The 17,181-nt window shown below is 34.4% G+C and overlaps 1 protein-coding gene across 6 annotated transcripts in view; it reads left to right on the top strand.

Moving 5' to 3' along the window:
* Positions 1-17,181, top strand: part of TCERG1 (transcription elongation regulator 1) — a 62,684-nt gene that overhangs the window by 20,270 nt on the left and 25,233 nt on the right. For 3 of the 6 annotated variants that reach the window (XR_005579072.2, XM_039468027.2, XM_039468037.2), the window contains exons 6-15: positions 414-476; positions 1,601-1,801; positions 2,675-2,787; positions 3,527-3,615; positions 9,791-9,951; positions 11,147-11,203; positions 11,308-11,374; positions 12,421-12,471; positions 13,864-13,999; positions 14,802-14,891. Coding sequence is in view for 5 of the 6 variants with exons in the window: in XM_039468027.2 (XP_039323961.2) it covers positions 414-476; positions 1,601-1,801; positions 2,675-2,787; positions 3,527-3,615; positions 9,791-9,951; positions 11,147-11,203; positions 11,308-11,374; positions 12,421-12,471; positions 13,864-13,999; positions 14,802-14,891 (1,028 nt within the window). In the remaining variant the exon portion in view is untranslated. The remainder of the gene's footprint in view (positions 1-413; positions 477-1,600; positions 1,802-2,674; positions 2,788-3,526; positions 3,616-9,790; positions 9,952-11,146; positions 11,204-11,307; positions 11,375-12,420; positions 12,472-13,863; positions 14,000-14,801; positions 14,892-17,181) is intronic. The other 3 variants (XM_039468030.2, XM_039468028.2, XM_039468033.2) reach the window with 3 other exon arrangements.

The following is a 17,181-nucleotide window of genomic DNA, read 5'->3' as shown; positions in this document are numbered from 1 at the left end:
GCAGCAGCACAGAGAAAGTGTCTTGTCAGTGTCATGCTGCATCTGCCTTTTACTGGTATCTAAGCAACAGCAGCATGGGTTTGATACCCTGTGGGAAAATGTCCCACATGAGAATTTATGTATGTGTAATGAAGGGGCTTTCTTTTGTTGAATTTAGACTCTTGAGACTCCTTCAGTACCTTCAGAGCTGGTTTGATATAAAGGTAATTGATGCTATCATTTAGAATTAGTGTCAATGGATTTGGCAGCCCTCCCCACAAAATGTCAAACAAAAAGAAATTTTACTCCATTCTTGTTCTTTTTCATTGGAAATAGCATTCTAAATTGTAGTGGTAAATTATTTCCCTGAATCCCAGTGGTAGCCGACATACAATGGCAGCTTTCCAACGTATGCTTGCTTATCCATTTTACAGGTGTAGCAATGATGCAAATAGTCAGCTGCCCGTATGTAAAGACAGTCGCTACCACCAAGACCGGTAATTTTTAAAACCATCTTAGTTTGTTTTGTCTGTAAGTTGGCATGGTAGTGAATGTTGTTGTTTATCCTTTTATTTATTTTTTTGCCCAAGTGAGTGGATTTTTTTATATTTTTCTTTTTAATGAGCAGTATAAATGCAGTTGTCATATTTGGCCAACACTTAATTTTCCCAATTGCCTGTAGTAATAGCTTCTTTGGTTCACAAAAACAAATAAGGTCAGATCACTTTATATCTTAATTTATGTAATAAGTGTAAACAACTTCATTCTCATATTCATAACGTTTAATTTTATTTTTGATGTATGTTTTTAAGTTAAATATAAAAAAATCATTTCCATGTGTAAAGTGATGTGATTATGCTTGCATGCTAGTGAGATGTGTGTGAATACATGTGTATAGTATACATTCACATTTTAAAGTTATTGAAGTAAGATAACTACCTGAAACTTAAACTTAAGTATAGGATTTGAGGATTTTTTTTTTCCAGTTTTGATTCACGTATCCTTATTTTAATAGTATTTTGCTTATATATTACCAGCTTATTTAGCTGTTTTGCAAAAAATAATAAATCTTGGCTTGTCTTCTAAAAAGTAGAAGAGCTTTCCTTTCTCTTAAGAAAAGAGTAAACAAAGAGTATAAGGGTATTTGAGTTAGTCATTTAGAGTTGATAAACTCAGTCATTTGCTTTAAAACTGAGAATTATATTCATACCCTTTTAGTTATCTTAAAATAAAAAAAAAATTTTCCTCAGGAAATATGTGTAGTGAATAACATTTGCTGTCTTCATTAGACTTTGAGAAATTATCTGTATAAAAATACATTTCTATTCATAAGTAGAGAATATACCATGTTTTAAAATATTTATTATGTTAAGACTTTGTCATAGGTGAGACCCAAATTTCTGACTGTTTTTAAGGATTGAATTTCTGTGTCTAATTGAGTTATAGGCATTAGAACTAAAAATCTAGGGAGATAGAATTAAGTAGTATTTATGTAATTTTTGTTTTGTTCCAACTGGTCTATTCATTTATTAATATTTAATAGATTTAGCTATATTTTAAAGTTTTTTTTTTGTATTGCAGTTTGATACTTGGATCTGATTTTTTATTATTCTTTTTTTAGGTGTATTGCCAGGAATGGCCCCTCCTATTGTACCCATGATACATCCCCAGGTTGCTATTGCAGCTTCACCTGCTACCTTAGCTGGAGCAACAGCAGTTTCTGAATGGACTGAATATAAAACAGCAGATGGCAAAACATACTATTATAATAATAGAACATTAGAATCAACCTGGGAAAAACCTCAAGAACTAAAGGAAAAAGGTAAATAGTGGTTTTAATGACTTGGGACATAGTATAAACTATAAGTAGAATGGTGTTTGAAATTCTGAGTTAATTTCTTTTTAACATACTTGAGGGATTTTCTAAGTATGCAGTCGTTGGATTATTTATTTTTGCTGAGTTGATAAATATTTATTTTAAAAACTAGTTTTTCTCCTTACATGTTTGTCATCATTTTTTCCATCTGGAGAAATTGTTATATGTATGTACATATTTTTACTGTTAGGAATTTTCTAATTATTATGTTGCATAATTGTAATCATTGTTGAAATTGATAGTACAGATCAGGAAGGAATGTATTTTTTGTATGTGTTCTGAGAAAAAATTTAGGCCTTTAGAGTTCTTGTTGTAGACAATTCATAGTTTTCTGTATTACAGGCTCTTACTATTATTCTTTTTAAAGTTCAAGACAGAGTCTCACTGTCTTGCCCAGGCTTATCTTGAACTCCTGGGCTTACATGGTCCTTCTGTCTCAGCTTCTCTGTTAGTTGAGAATTACAGGTATATGTCACCATGCCCTGCTCACCAAACCCCTTTTTCTATTCCTAAGTATCCTTAGTATCTTACCCCTTTTAGCAAAATGAATGATTGCTAGAAGTGATATATTGTATGACCTGAAAGATTTAATGTCCCTTTGAAGTCAGTACGTCTTCTTCAAATCATATACTTACCTGATTGGTATAGCAAGGTATTTGAAGTTGAGCATTACATAAGATTCAAGTCAATGATATTATAAGGAAGGACATTTTATATTTATGGTTAATACTTGGAAATGGAATATCTTAATTGCTTATTCTTTGGAAGTTCTTAGAAAATTACATCAAAACCTTTGACATTATCTTAATTTTTTAATAGAAAAGTTAGAAGAGAAGATTAAAGAGCCAATTAAAGAACCCTCTGAAGAGCCTCTGCCAATGGAGACGGAGGAGGAGGATCCTAAGGAAGAGCCTATAAAGGAGATAAAGGAGGTAAAGGGCCATGACCCGTTAACCTGGGAGCCACATTAATTGTTTCCTACAGCTTACTTGTATCTGAGTATCTATTTGGTAGACTTAAAAAATCTGATCTCTGAAATTTTAGGATTCTTGGAAGTTCTTACTTCAGTTTTTTTCTTTGAAAGTGTCATTAAATTACTTCTTATACTAAACTGAGACCCGTAGAAAGAAGGGCCTTGGACCAGAGCTTGGACTTGATCTCCAACCTTCTGACTTATGAACTGACTGGTATATGTTAAAATTATGAGTGTAACTTCATATTTGGGGAATGTTAGATATATTTTATCTGTCCTTTCCGCTTTTGTGTTCTTGCATAGCATGATCCATGTATAGCACTGAGAGTTTTTTATTCAGTGAAGGACCAATGGTAGTCATGTTTCAGTACTAGGAAAGCTAGCAGAAATGAGAAACAACCTTAAATGAAGAGGTCTGCTCTGTATTTCTCCATATCTGCTCCTAAGCACATGGTTAGTGAGTCTATAAGGTAGAACCAGCTGCTGCTGCCGGATTCTGCTATTGTGAAATTCAGATCTTTCTGTGGGATAAGGATTTAGAAGTTTCTTAGAAATTCCTACTCAGAGTCCCCCGTCTTCATTCTAGCAGCAGTTTGCATGTTGATTGTACTTTGAGCTGTTTACATTCATGCTTTTGCGGAATACTCAGGTATAGTTCTGTGATATTAATTAAATAAGAGTAATATCATTTCTTGTAGGAGCCCAAAGAAGAAGAGATGACTGAAGAAGAAAAGGCTGCCCAGAAGGCAAAGCCGGTTGCTACTACTCCTATTCCTGGTACTCCATGGTACGTATTTGGCTCAATTAGTAATTTTTAAAAATCATATTTGATTGTTAATTTTTTTTTTGTAGGAAGAAAAAGTACTTCAAAGCGTATGTCAAATACGTTTTTATCTAAATACTTTGACCTTTGTTGTATCTGAATTATTCAAAACTAAAATTCAATTACTGTGTCTTCCCTCCTAGTGCTACTCTGCATTAATGTATATTGTTCACAATTATAGATACGACCACTGCGAGATCCTGAGTCTACTTTTTGTTTAAAATATTTTAAATTTGTTATTGCCTGCTTACTCACGATGTGATTACATTTATAGAATTGTGTAAAATTATGTCTTTTAATCTAAGTATGGCATACCTCATTTTATAGTGCTCTGCTATCTTGTGGTTCATAGATAGTGTGTTTTTAAAAATTGAAAGTTTTGTGGCAGTCCTTTGTCTGACAAGCCTATTGGTGCCATTTTTTTCAACAGCACATGCTCATTTTTTGTCTCTTTTGTCACAATTTGGTAATTCTTGGGATATTTCAAGCTTTTTCATTATTATATCTATTACGGAGATCTGTGATCAGCGATCTTTGATGTTACTGTTGTAATTGTTTTGGGGTGCCACAAGTCACACCCATGTAAGATGGTGAACTTAATTGGTAAGTGTGTGTGATCTAGCTGCTCCACTGACTGGTTGTTCCCCATCTCTCTTTCTCTCCTTGGGTGTCCATTTTCCCTGAGACACAACAGTATTGAAATTAGGCCAGTTAGTAGCCCCATAATGGCCTCAAAGTGTTCAAGTGAAAAGAAGAGTCACATACCTCTCACTTTAAATCAAAAACTAAACATGATTAAGCTTAGTGAGGAAGGCATGTCAAAAACTAAGATAGGCTGAAAGCTAGGCCTCTTTGGCAAAACAGCCAAGTTGTGAATGCAAAAGAAATTGAAGGAAATGAAAAATGCTATTCCAGTGAACATAAGGATAACAAGAAAGCTTTATTCCTGATATGACGAAAGTTTGAGTGGTCTGGATAGATAATCAAACCAGCCACAACATTTCATTAAGCCAAAGCCTAATCCACAGCAGGAGAGGCCCTACCTATCATTAGTTCTGTGAAGGTGGGGAGTGGCGAGAAAGCTACAGAAGAAGAGTTGAAAGCTAGCAGAGGTTGGTTCATGAGATTTAAGAAGCCATCTCCATTAACAAAAATGCAAGGAGAAGCAGCATGTGCTGATGTAGAAGCTGTAGCATTTATCTAGAAGATCAAGTTGAGGTCACTGATGAGGGCAATTACATTAAAGAACAGATTTTCAGTGTAGATGAAATAGCCTTCTATTGGAAGAACATGCCAGCTAGCACTTTGATAGCTAGAGAAGAGAAGTCACTGCCTGACTTCAAAGGATGGGCTGACTTTCACCATCTTTCTGGTGACTTAAGTTGAAGCCATTGCTCATATACCATTTTGAAAAATCCTAGGGCCTTAAGAATGATGCTAAATCATTCTTTGTACTTTATAAATAAAACAGCAAAGCCTGCATAACAGCACATCTGTTTATAGCGTGGTTTACTGAATTAAGTCCACAGTTGAGATTTACTGCTCAGAAAAAAATTTTTTTCCCCTCAAAATATTACTGTTAATTGACAAACACCTCTTCACCCAAGAGCTTTGTTGGAAATGTACAAGGAGATGAATAATGTTTTCATGCCTGATAACAACATCCAGTCTGCAGTGGATCAAGTAGTCATTTTGACTTAAGTCTTATTACTGAAGAAATACATTTCATCAGGCTATAGCTGCCATACACAGTGATTCCTCTGGTGGATCTGGGCAAAGTCAATTGAAAACCTTCTGGAAACGATTCACCATTCTAGATGCCATTAAGAACACTGGTCATTCATCGACGAGGTCCAGATGTCAACATTAACAGGAATTTGGAGGAAGTTGATACCAACTCTCATGGATGACTTTAGTGAAGGAAGTCACTGCAGATGTGGTGGAAGTAGCAAGAGAACCAGTATTAGAAGTGAGCCTGAAAATGTGCCAGAATTGCTGCAATCTAATGAGTACACTTTAATGGGTCAGGAGTTGCTTCTTATGTATGAGCAAAGAAAGTAGATTCTTGAGATAGAATCTACTGTTGAAGATGCTGTAAACATTGTTGAAATAATAAAGGATTTAGAATGTTACCTAAACTTGGTGGGTAAAGCAGCAGCAGGGCTTCAATTTTGTTTGATCCCAAACTTTAAGGAAGTCCTCCTGTGGGTAAAATGCTATCAAACAGCATCCTATGCAACAGAGAAATCTTTTGTGAAAGGAGGGGTCAATTGATGTAGCAAACTCCATATTTGTCTTATTTTAAGAAATTGCCATAGCTACCCCAGTCATCAGCAACCAGCCTGATGAGTCATCAGCCATCAAGAGATTGAGGCACGACCCTCCACCAGCAAAAACATGATGGGCTGAAAGCTCAGATGATTATTAGCATTTTTTTTTTTTTTTTTTAGCAATAAAGTATTTTTAAATTATGGTATGTACATTGGGTTTTTTTTGGGACATAATGTTATTGCACTCTAAATAGACTACAGCATGATGTAAACGTAATTTTTGTATGTGCTGGTATACAAACATTTTGAGATTTACTTTATTGCAATACTTGATTTATTGCAACATTTGCTTTATTGTGGTGGTCTGGAGCTGAACCCACAATATCTAAGGTATGCCTGTCTAATTCTTATTTTCCTCTCATCTTGTTTTTCCCTTTTCTTCCTTTTACCATATCAGTGCTGCTTTTCTTGTTCCTGTTCCAGCTTATTTAATCTATATATCATCTACACATTGCAATGATTTGGCTTGTTTCTGAAGTCTGTAATCTAGAGGTTCCCTTCTAACTTTTCCTTGTTTCTGTTATTGAAGAAATAAATGTTTTTCCTATAGTGTTTCCAGATCTGGGTTTGTCCCCATGGTACTATCTAATAGGGTCCTCCACGGTACTGTTTAATATAGGGTCTTCCATTCCTGAATTTCCTGCAAACAGCCAAGCAGATCTAAAAGTGTGATCAGATTCATATTTAATCTTTTTGGCAAGCCTGGTTCATAAGTGATGATGATTATTGTGTAGATCAGAGGTTTTCCACTAGGAGTAATTTCGCCCCCATTGGGCATTTGGCAATGCCTGGAGATATTTTCAGTTGTCAAAACTTGGAGGGTGTATCATCTAGCAGATAGAGGCCAGGGATGCTGTAAACATCCTGTTATGCACAGGACTGCTCCCAACGAGAATTATTAAGCCCAATGTATCAGCAGTGTGAGACTGAAAAATGAGCCTAGATCAATTAAATCATTAGCCCATTTATGCGTAAGATTGCACTTTTTTTTTTTTGGGGTGAAAAATCAGACCTTGGCAATGAGCAGTAGGATATTAATAACTCGCACAAGCTTAGCATTCCAGTAATGGAACACTAGGCATAAATGGGTTAAGGGTTGAAAGTAGTGCTAATGTATTTCTTTTATTCCCTTTTAATTTATTAACTGGGATGCTTATAGAGAGATACGTTCCCTTATCAGCACTGGTGGTTTAGAGGTACAAATTGTATAGGAAGGGAGGGACTTAGCAGTTTTCAGAATAGTTAGTTGGTTTGAGTATTAATTCATAGATTAAATATATTTTCTATATTTTTAATGTATTGCAGTTTTTATTCTTATTGATGTTTAAAATTGTCTCATCTTTAGTCAGGAGAAGCCTCTTGCAGTTGACTCTTCAGGTCTTTTGGTTACAATCCTGTATTTTATAGTTTCCCTGTTTTCTGCTATGACGAGATGTTCTAGGCTTATTTTGTATATTTCCTGTCTCAGACTTAAACTCAGCCATTTTTCCAGGGGGCCTGGGCATTTTTGTGGGAAATGGATAGGTTGCAACTGAATTAGTCATTATTTTTAGAATTCTTTGGTAGACACAGCTGGAACATACACACATTCAAAGATACAGCATGAGTTCATACCATTAATTGCTGTTCAGATCTACCTCAAGATTTTTATTGAACTTTATCATCTATCTTCAGTATCTCATTTCTTGCTGAAAATACTATTTCTCAATGATAGCTATCTAATTGCCCATTTGCTTTTCTCACACACAAGTCACTGAGTAACAGTACCAAAACTATCACTAACAATATGATTACTGAAGATAGTTTTTTAAAAAACTATGGTTAGGGCAAGTTGCTCTAGTAATGCATAATCAAATTACTGTGTTTTAAAGGCACTTGGAATAGTTGTTTCCTGTATAATTTCTATAATTATTCCACTGACTGTTACACAGCCTCATTTAAAAAAATAATTATGGAAAATATTTACCTAGTTTCAAAGTCAAAGTTAGGAAAATAGTCTGTATTCCAAGAATATATTCCTGGGTTGTGGTTTCTCTGTTTGAGTATTATGAATGAAAAGTTAATAACCAACTCCAAACCCCATTGATTTGGAACTTCATGGTCCTCATTAATTTTCAGACTTGGGTTCGTCCCCACCTCCTGTTCCTCAAATGCGATAATTATTGATTTTTTTTTTTTTTTAAGTGACAGGGTCTTGCTCTGTCACCCAGGCTGGAGGACAGTGGCACATTGATAGCTCACTGCCTTAGCCTCCTGCCTTCTGAGGAGGTGGGACTACAGGTGCATGCCACCATGCCTGGCTGTTTTTGTATTTTATTTTTTATAGAAATGGGAGAATCTCACTTTGTTGCTCAGGCAGGTCTCAAATGCTGGCTTCGGGTGATCCTCCCACACCTCAGCATCTCAAAGTGCAGGTGTGAGGAGTATGGGTGTGAGCCACCATGCCTGGCGGATCCATCTTCTAATTCAGATGATTTCCTGGCATCTCCATTCTGTTCTTGAGCCAATCCAGTAAAATTTAATTTCAGTTATTTTTAATTTCTAAATTTTCCTTATGGTTGTTTTTGCATTTTATATTTCACTACTGAGAACGTTTTTCATTTAAGTGTTTTTCTTTATCTCAGGGAAGTCTAGTTATTGTTGCTTTAAAGTTTTTGACTTCCTTAACATAGGAGGTTTAGTCTGATCATTTCATCTTGTAAGTTATCCTGGGCATGACAGCTGTTGAATAGCTTGATAATCAGGCCATAAATACTTAGTTTCTTTTGGAGTTTTAGCTGCCTTCCTACTGCAACCATGCCACTCGGCAACCAGAGATCACCCTCAGGATAGAGCTATGAGATGGGAGGTGGGTGAAATGGAGAGATATATTTTCTTGCATTTGTTTCTCTAAATTTTGATTGTCCTCCATATTGCTTTCTGTTTATTTATTAAGACTACAGAGTCTGAATGTAGTTGTGTTTTGTTTTTTTCTTTGAGTTTTCTAATTGTAATTTATAGGACCAGTGGGTTGTAGTGGGCTGCAGTGTACAATGCATAATACAATTGATACTTTACTTTGTTTTAGGGGGACCGGGTCTCATTTTGTTGCTTAGGCTGGAGTGCAGTGATGCCATCACAGCTCACTGCAGCCTTGACCTCCCGGGCTCAGGTGATCTGCTCACCTTGGCTTCCTGAGTAGCTGAGACTACAGGTGCATGCAACCACATCCAGCTAATATTTTTAATTAATATTTTTTGTAGAGATGGGGTTTCGCCATTGTTGCCTAGGCTGGTCTCAAACTCCTGAGCTCCAGTGAGCCACCACACTGGGCCTTCTCTTTACTTTTTGTTACAGATATAATTAGATCTTAAAGTCTTCATAGATTGCATTTGAGTATGTAATTTTGTTTTTTTAAGAAATATTAAGAACTATAGTAGGTAGGGTGCTATGTCTGTTGTTCTTTAGGTTTAGAACTGCTTAATAGCATTATTGTTCGTTGCCATTAAACTCAATCTTGCTAATAGTTTATAATTTAGTACTCTCAAATTAAGTGTGCCAAACCAAGTTCCTAAGCATTCTCATCCTTGATCACAAATTACTTTGTATTTTTTGGTTTTCTCAATTAATATGTTGATCTGCTATTTTTGAGTCATTTGAGTTCTCTTCTAAAAACCATGTTTGGTTCTCTGCTAATAATCATTGGTAATAAGAACATGTCCTTCTTCAGTACCCTCATCTCCCCACTTGTAACAGGTTGAAAGTAGAAGTCCTAGCTATAAAATATGTTCTATAACATTAAAAGAATGATATTTTGAATCAATCCTTAGGTGTGTTGTTTGGACCGGTGATGAGCGGGTCTTCTTTTATAATCCCACCACTCGTCTTTCTATGTGGGACCGACCTGATGATCTGATTGGCAGGGCAGATGTTGACAAAATTATTCAGGAGCCCCCTCATAAAAAAGGAATGGAAGAATTGAAGAAACTAAGTAAGTTTTAAATTAGGAATTTATCCACTGATTTTAACATTTTTTTCATATTTTTATAGAAAATGGGGGTTATTTAGAAACTCTTTTTTTCAAAAAATATAAGCAGTGTTACAAAGGAAAAAAATAGATTGGTATGCTAGTTTGAGTGAAATAATACAGAGAATTTGGGTGAGATTGTGCATCGTAAAATGTATGTGTCTTTAATTTGTTGTCCTTCTCAAGATTTTCAGTTAGATAAAGATATAGTTGGCACAGTTATTGCTTGCTTAGTGCTTATCAATACTACTAAAATGCTCCTCGGTGGGCCTTTTAGCACCTTTTGCAACTTCTAATATTTTTCTTGAAATAATTCAGTATAAATTTTTAAAAAATACAAAATCTCAATCTTTTGCAGTAGATGGTAAGTCCTTTATATTCCTGAGAATGAACACCTAAACCTTACTAAGAGATTATCTTTTAATCTACCACATATTCAGAGGACATTCTAATATATTGAGTACAAATATTTGTACATAATTTTTGTTGTGTATTTCTTATTGGTAATTTGCTCTTGTATTGCTATGATTGTGTTTTTAGAGAACTGTGGCCCCCATGTGGTGTAAAAGCAAGATAAATGAATTATTTAATACTTCTAATGAAATAAATCCTAGTGTGTATCATTTATAGTGATTGAGACATTTTCATGCATTGTATCTGTATACTGACATTTGCACTTTATAAGTAATTTCTGAATCAGTGCAACTTTGCCTATCTGGTGCTGAAGGTACTAGGCTCACCTTCAGCAATATTTGTTTTTCAGGTATGATAATAATACTTGATAGCCATGATATTGAATGATGTTGAAAAAGTATGTGATTTGCTTTTGTTTTTCATGAATTTGTTTTTAAATATGTGATTTATTCCTTTGATAAACACATTAACATGCATCATTAAAAGGTGCTGTAAATCCTGAATCAAGAAAGCTTTATTTTATATATTTGTAAATTTAAGGTTTGGGCAAGAAACATTTCAAAATGAATTGAAAATTTAATGTAAAGGGAGGATAAATAAGTATAGAATTATGCTTTGTTTAATGTTTTATAAAGGGATGAATATTAAGAGGTGAATATTTTATGTAAACAGTAATTTTTAAAAAGAAGAGTTTGTGAAATAGACGCATATGACTTTGTAACAGTATTTGAAATGTTTTTGCCAGGACACCCAACTCCGACAATGCTGTCGATCCAAAAGTGGCAATTCTCTATGAGTGCAAGTGAGTGAACTAACTGTAAATGGCTTTAATACTATTGAAGTGTTCTGGTAGTGATTAGCAGAAGGATTCATGCCTAAATATTTTAATTAAATTTTATCTTACAGTTAAAGAAGAACAAGAATTAATGGAAGAAATTAATGAAGATGAGCCTGTTAAAGCAAAAAAACGGAAGTAAGTAATACATACAGTTTGATTCAGGTAGATTGTGTCTTTTAAACATTGATTTGGTAATAATTTGTGATTGGAAGGGCCAGGTAATGTGAATATTGTTAGGAGACAGCAGTCATGGTTGCTTGCTTAGGCCTGATATTAAATAGCTGTTTTATTGTTGAAAATGTGCCCCTTCTGTTGCTAGATTTGTAGAAGCTTTGGGTATTCATGTATGTATTAAGAAGCCAGGTGATAGTTTTGGAGTTAATTCTTTTTAGAAATTTATTAGGCCTCAATTTTATAAAAAATTAGTTTCCTCCCTCAGGTAGACCCCAGTAGATAACCATTCCAGAGAGCTCATAAAAGCAGACACAGCTTTCTCCCTCTTTATGTAGTTATCTTATGACTTACTGTCATTACTTCTTGGAAAGGAGTAATGACATAAGCTTAGGAAGTGCTCTGCGAGAACGAGATTGCTAAGACGTAGAGGCATTATTAGCTTGGCCAGTGCTCTAGAGTTGGGTAAAATGTAAATGTTATGGGAGGGGACGGGTGGGGTAGAGGGTATGCATGTGTGGGGAATGGGACCATTATTTAGCAGCAAAAAGGAAAGTTTGAAGACATTAACAGGAACTGGTTAATCATAGTCCTTAACTGAAAAGGACAGATTGAATGCAGCCAAATTAATGGCAAGGAAATCAGTAAGACAACCCCTATAAAGGGTAATTCTTTTTTAAAAAAAATGCTTTATTGGCAACAACGTAAAAGATATGAAAGAGAATCACTCATAATCTATCAGCATAACATAGCTGTTCTCATTTTTGCAATTGACTTTTTAGTTCTTGACCAAATGTAATTTTTATTAGTTGTGATTAACTGATTTTGTGCTTGTTTAAAAAAAACCAAAAACCTAGAATAAGATAATTGTTTCCTTAATTATAAATGACTGTATTCATTCTGTTTATGTATCATAATTTTGGATGTTCCTACAATGTTAAACTTTTAGGTTGTTTTTAATTGTTTGTTCTTATAGACAACTCTGTAAGGTTTTTAACTGCTTTTATCAGGAGAATGTCAAAGAAGTCCTTTATGTGGATTGCCCGAGCTTCTCTATTTAGGTACAAAGCTAAAAGCCTATTTTTCCTGGCTTAGTTTTTCTTTTATTTCCTTAATTGAGATAGATAGTGATAGTTTGTATTGTGACATTTTCATTTAGTATAGTTTTATAAAGGTTATTTGTTTTCATTAGTTATTATATTTCTTGGATGTCTTTTAACTCTTTATACAGTTTTAAAATTATTATTATAAGAGGGTATATTGTTTGGCAAATTGCTTTTACCTGTTTGTTTTGTGCATATCTTAGGTCACAGACTATCTCGCTAAGTTCCTGCAGGTCACGGACTATGCCTTCTATTTCTTTTGATTCATTACCTAAGTTGCTAAGTACCTCTCACTTGCATTTGTGGGTTAGCCTTAATCCTTTTAAATCTCGGGGGCTACCTACAGTTCCCTGTATAGCATGCTTTTGAATTTCCACATGTTCTGTTTTCCTGATTCCATTAAGTTTGTTTAGGGCATAAGAGCCAATTTTTAAAATATACTTAGCAGATCTTATTTAAGAAGGAAGATCTGCTGAAATATACACAGATATTATTGAATTACATACTTTTTTGGATTATTTACATGCGTGGACCTTTTTCGTAGTGCATATATTTGAGAGGTGCCATGATTCCATGTTTACAATCTCACTTGAGTACCACACAGAAACAGGGTTGCCCTTACCCCTGAGGTGCATTTTTGGAGGAACAAGAAGTAGGCTAGTCATTGATGAACAGTTCTAATTCCACCTAACTACTCCTGGGCCCATATTGCTCTCTGGGACCTGTCCTTCAACTTAAATCTCAACTTATCACCCAGAAAGTGAGTAATAAAATGTCAGGTAGGTAAGGTATATATATATATATCTTACATATTCACTTGGCCAAGATTGCAGATATTTTAGTTTTATATTTAAAATAAATGTTTGAGATTACTAAAACATAATACCACTTAATACCAATTTTTATTAGATTTTACAAAATATTTTATGTACTTATAATGTAAAACATTTTGGAAAATACTGTTCTTTCTGTATTTCAAGAACTAAAAAAATTATGTTCTGTGCTGTTTGATTCTGACACATAGAGGGTTATTTCATAAACTGTTTTTTTAAAGTAAGATTGTTGACTTTTTGTGTTATTAACCAGTGTCAGGAAGAGGCAGCACATTAAAGATTTAGCTTTTTTTCTAATAATGAAGCCATTATTAATCATTAGAAGCCCATTTTAATTTTGTTGTTAAGAAAGTTGTTTATCCCTTAGAGTTCATTTGAAACCGTCAGTATAATCTGTTTTTGCCAAAAATATGCTGCTCAGTAGTGAGTCTTGAAAATCCCAGTGATGTTAAGATTTCTAATAAGATCTGTGAATTGATATTTTGTCAGTTGATGTCTCATATTTTATTTTTTATAGGAGAGATGATAATAAAGACATTGACTCAGAGAAAGAAGCTGCCATGGAAGCTGAAATTAAAGCTGCCCGAGAAAGGGCCATTGTCCCTCTGGAGGCTCGAATGAAGCAGTTCAAGGACATGCTGCTAGAGAGAGGGGTCAGAAAACAATCTTTGGGGGAGATATTTCTGTTTTGTATAAGTAATATAAATATGTCTTGCTAAAAGGTCAAATCTAAGGTTAGTGCTCATGTTATGGGGGGGATAAGGGGGCTGTATCAAATTACTGTACATTTCTTCCAACAGCCTTTTTCTTGGCTAATCTTATATTTAACTAAGTGCCATTTTACTGTCCTTTTAAGTACAAATAACACTTAACATTTATTGGGTCATTAAATTGTGGTGAGTAATATAAGACGAGTATTTAACATTACAGAATGGCGGACTGCTTGGGATAGGTAAGGTATATATGATTATTCTTCTTTTAATATCTTCAGAATGGCTTTTGTTAAAGGAGAACTGATATTTTATAATATTAGCAACTTAATTGAGAAGGGATTTCAACTATTTGGTTGTATTCACAGATTCATTGGAATAAGTAAAATTGTTTAATTTTATATCACAACATTGTTCACAAGGTTGGAGCAAGCATGAGAAATCAAAATACAGATCTTCAAGGCTTCTTCTGATGTGCTGATTTTTAAAATGTCACACAGTAGTGGTTATTTTAATGAGTAATTAAGTGTGTTATTTCTATATAATATAGGAACGTTCAGAGCCAATTAGTGTGGAAATTTGCTGTTGCTAGCCTCCTACTGCTTGTCATTTATTAGTGATGGAAACTTCAGTATGGTTTTATGTCTCCTTTATAAACAGATATCCTGTAGATTTCAAGCAAAATTATGACCTTTAAATTTTTCTAGCAAGCTTAATTATGAGGCAATACATTTTTATTTTAAAGGTGTCTGCTTTTTCAACATGGGAGAAGGAGTTGCACAAGATAGTTTTTGATCCTCGGTACTTACTTCTCAATCCTAAAGAGAGAAAACAGGTAAAAGGAAAATGGCATTATCTAAGAATGTATATCACTTGCCAACATAATTTTTAAATTATAAGGAATAAAGTACCATTTCTTTTTTTTTCCAATATAGCATTTCAAAAACATAGTCTTCCGTACTATGTGTCTATATGTGAACATTTCTATCTCAGAATTCTTGGATATTTTTGCTCTTATGAGCATGGCTTTTGTCTTGTAAACATTTTGTCCTTATGCCTCTTAAACCTAGATTATGTGTAATATGGTTTTAAAATTCATTTCAAATGCATTTATTAATTTTGCTTTTTTTGGCAAATGATACAAATTTAGAGTAGAAAAATAGCAAAATACAGATGGGTAAAGAGGAAAAAAACCCCACTTTAATCCTATTTAGTAGGTACTACGACTACCATTGAACACTTTGGTTTATTACTGAATACTGAACAGCCTTCTTGACCATTATGTGTCAGAATATACATATACATGTGTATGTGTGTCCTATAGATAGTACTTGAACATACGTTTATGTCTCATACACAACTACACAAAGTTCACATCTAAGTAGCATCTGTTAAAATATTTGTTTTCATCATAAACTCAGAAACAGTGGATGCATCAGCGTCCCTGTTGCATTAGTTGCCTTGTTACAAAGTTGCCGTTTAGTCTCACGATGATTCTGTAACACATATCATTTCATGAGTGCTTCTTCTAAAGCACTGCACACTTCCAACTTACATAATTTCTGAATTACCTGAACTGTCCTGACACTGATCTCCATAAAATGGTGAGTATGTGGAACCACTTGCTATAGGGCTGTTAAGCTGTAAGATTTCTTTTGGTAACAGTAGTGCCCATCTTTGATATTTTTAATGTAACAATTGGAATAATTCTTCAAACTGTTTGTGTCATTATGCATGTAGGCCTGATCATGGACTTGAATGAAGGGAGAATCAATTTACAATGTGCCAGATACATATTTTAGTACTTGGAATAGAAAGACCTAACTTTCTTAATGTATTTGAATCTGCAGTTTAAGCTTTGTACTTTTTTTAAAAAAAAAACAAACTCTGAGTTTTTAATTCTCATTTCAGCTTATGGCCCTACCAAAATTTATAAATCAGTGTTGATTCTTTACTTTCCCCACTGCCTGTTTATCAGCAAATCTACAATCTACCTTCAAAAAATTTTCAAAATCTCACCTTTTATTCGTCATTCCTCCCATTAACAACCCTTATCATCTGGTGTAGTCTCTTGTTGATCACCTTCATTCCATGTGTTCTTGTTTCTCTTTAGTCAAGTTCTTTTTCCACACAGCAGCCAGACTAATTTTAAAGTTTAAGTGATATTAAATTAAGTCCCTGTTCCCTTGCTTAAAACTGTCTAGTGCTTTCCATTTCATTGAGGATAAAATTGAAGCTCTTTTCATGGTCTCTTCTACATATACTTATCCCCATGTACCTCTTGAAGGTCTTTTTTAATGTTTGTTGATTATAGCCATACTGTCCTGATATTACTTGAACAAGCCAGTCACATTTTGGTATTTGCTATTCCTTCCGTCTGGAACGTTTTTTCTTCAGGTGTTAGCACAGCCAGCTTCATCATTTCATTAAGGTACTTGTCCAAGTGCCTTCTAATGAATACAAGTATTATCTCTGTGCCTTTTTAAATTTCTTCATAGTGGTCATGGCTCTAATTATATAAAATCATGATTTTATTATCTGTCTCCTCCTGCAAAATATAAATTGTATGAGGATAGAAACTATGTCTTCCTTGTTTTATTTGTTGTGCCTAGAACAATGTCTGATCTAAATATCTCTGAAGACGTTAACATTTTTATGACATATTCCTCATGGTACTGTTACAGTGAAATTATAAGTAACATTGAGAACTATAGTTCTTTCCCCAATTTTTGAAGCATTCTATAAGCTGATGGTGGTATCTCCTTAATAGAATTTCACTTGAAAAGAGAAAATATTATTCTAGTGTTTTCAATAAAATCTTGAGTTAAAAGTCCTCATGCCATTTATTTATAGAGATGGAGTCTTGCTCTGTTGCCCAGGCTGGAGTGCAGTGGCGCCATCTTATCTTACTGAACCTCCACCTCTTGGGTTCAAGTGCTCCTCTCACTTTAGCCTCCCAAGTAGCTGGGATTACAAGCGTGCACCACCATTCCTGGCTAATTTTTGTATCTTTAGTAGAGATAGAGTTTCACCATGTTGGTCAGGCTGGTCTTGAACTCCTGACCTCAACTATTTTGCCCGCCTTGGCCTCCCAAAGTGTCTGGATGACAGGTGTGAGCCACCGT

Source organism: Saimiri boliviensis, chromosome 1, assembly GCF_048565385.1.
Source record: "Saimiri boliviensis isolate mSaiBol1 chromosome 1, mSaiBol1.pri, whole genome shotgun sequence".
Classification (NCBI taxonomy): Eukaryota; Metazoa; Chordata; class Mammalia; order Primates; family Cebidae; genus Saimiri; species Saimiri boliviensis.
The sequence above is the reverse complement of the archived record's forward strand: the minus strand, read 5'-3'. Positions and strand labels throughout refer to the sequence as shown.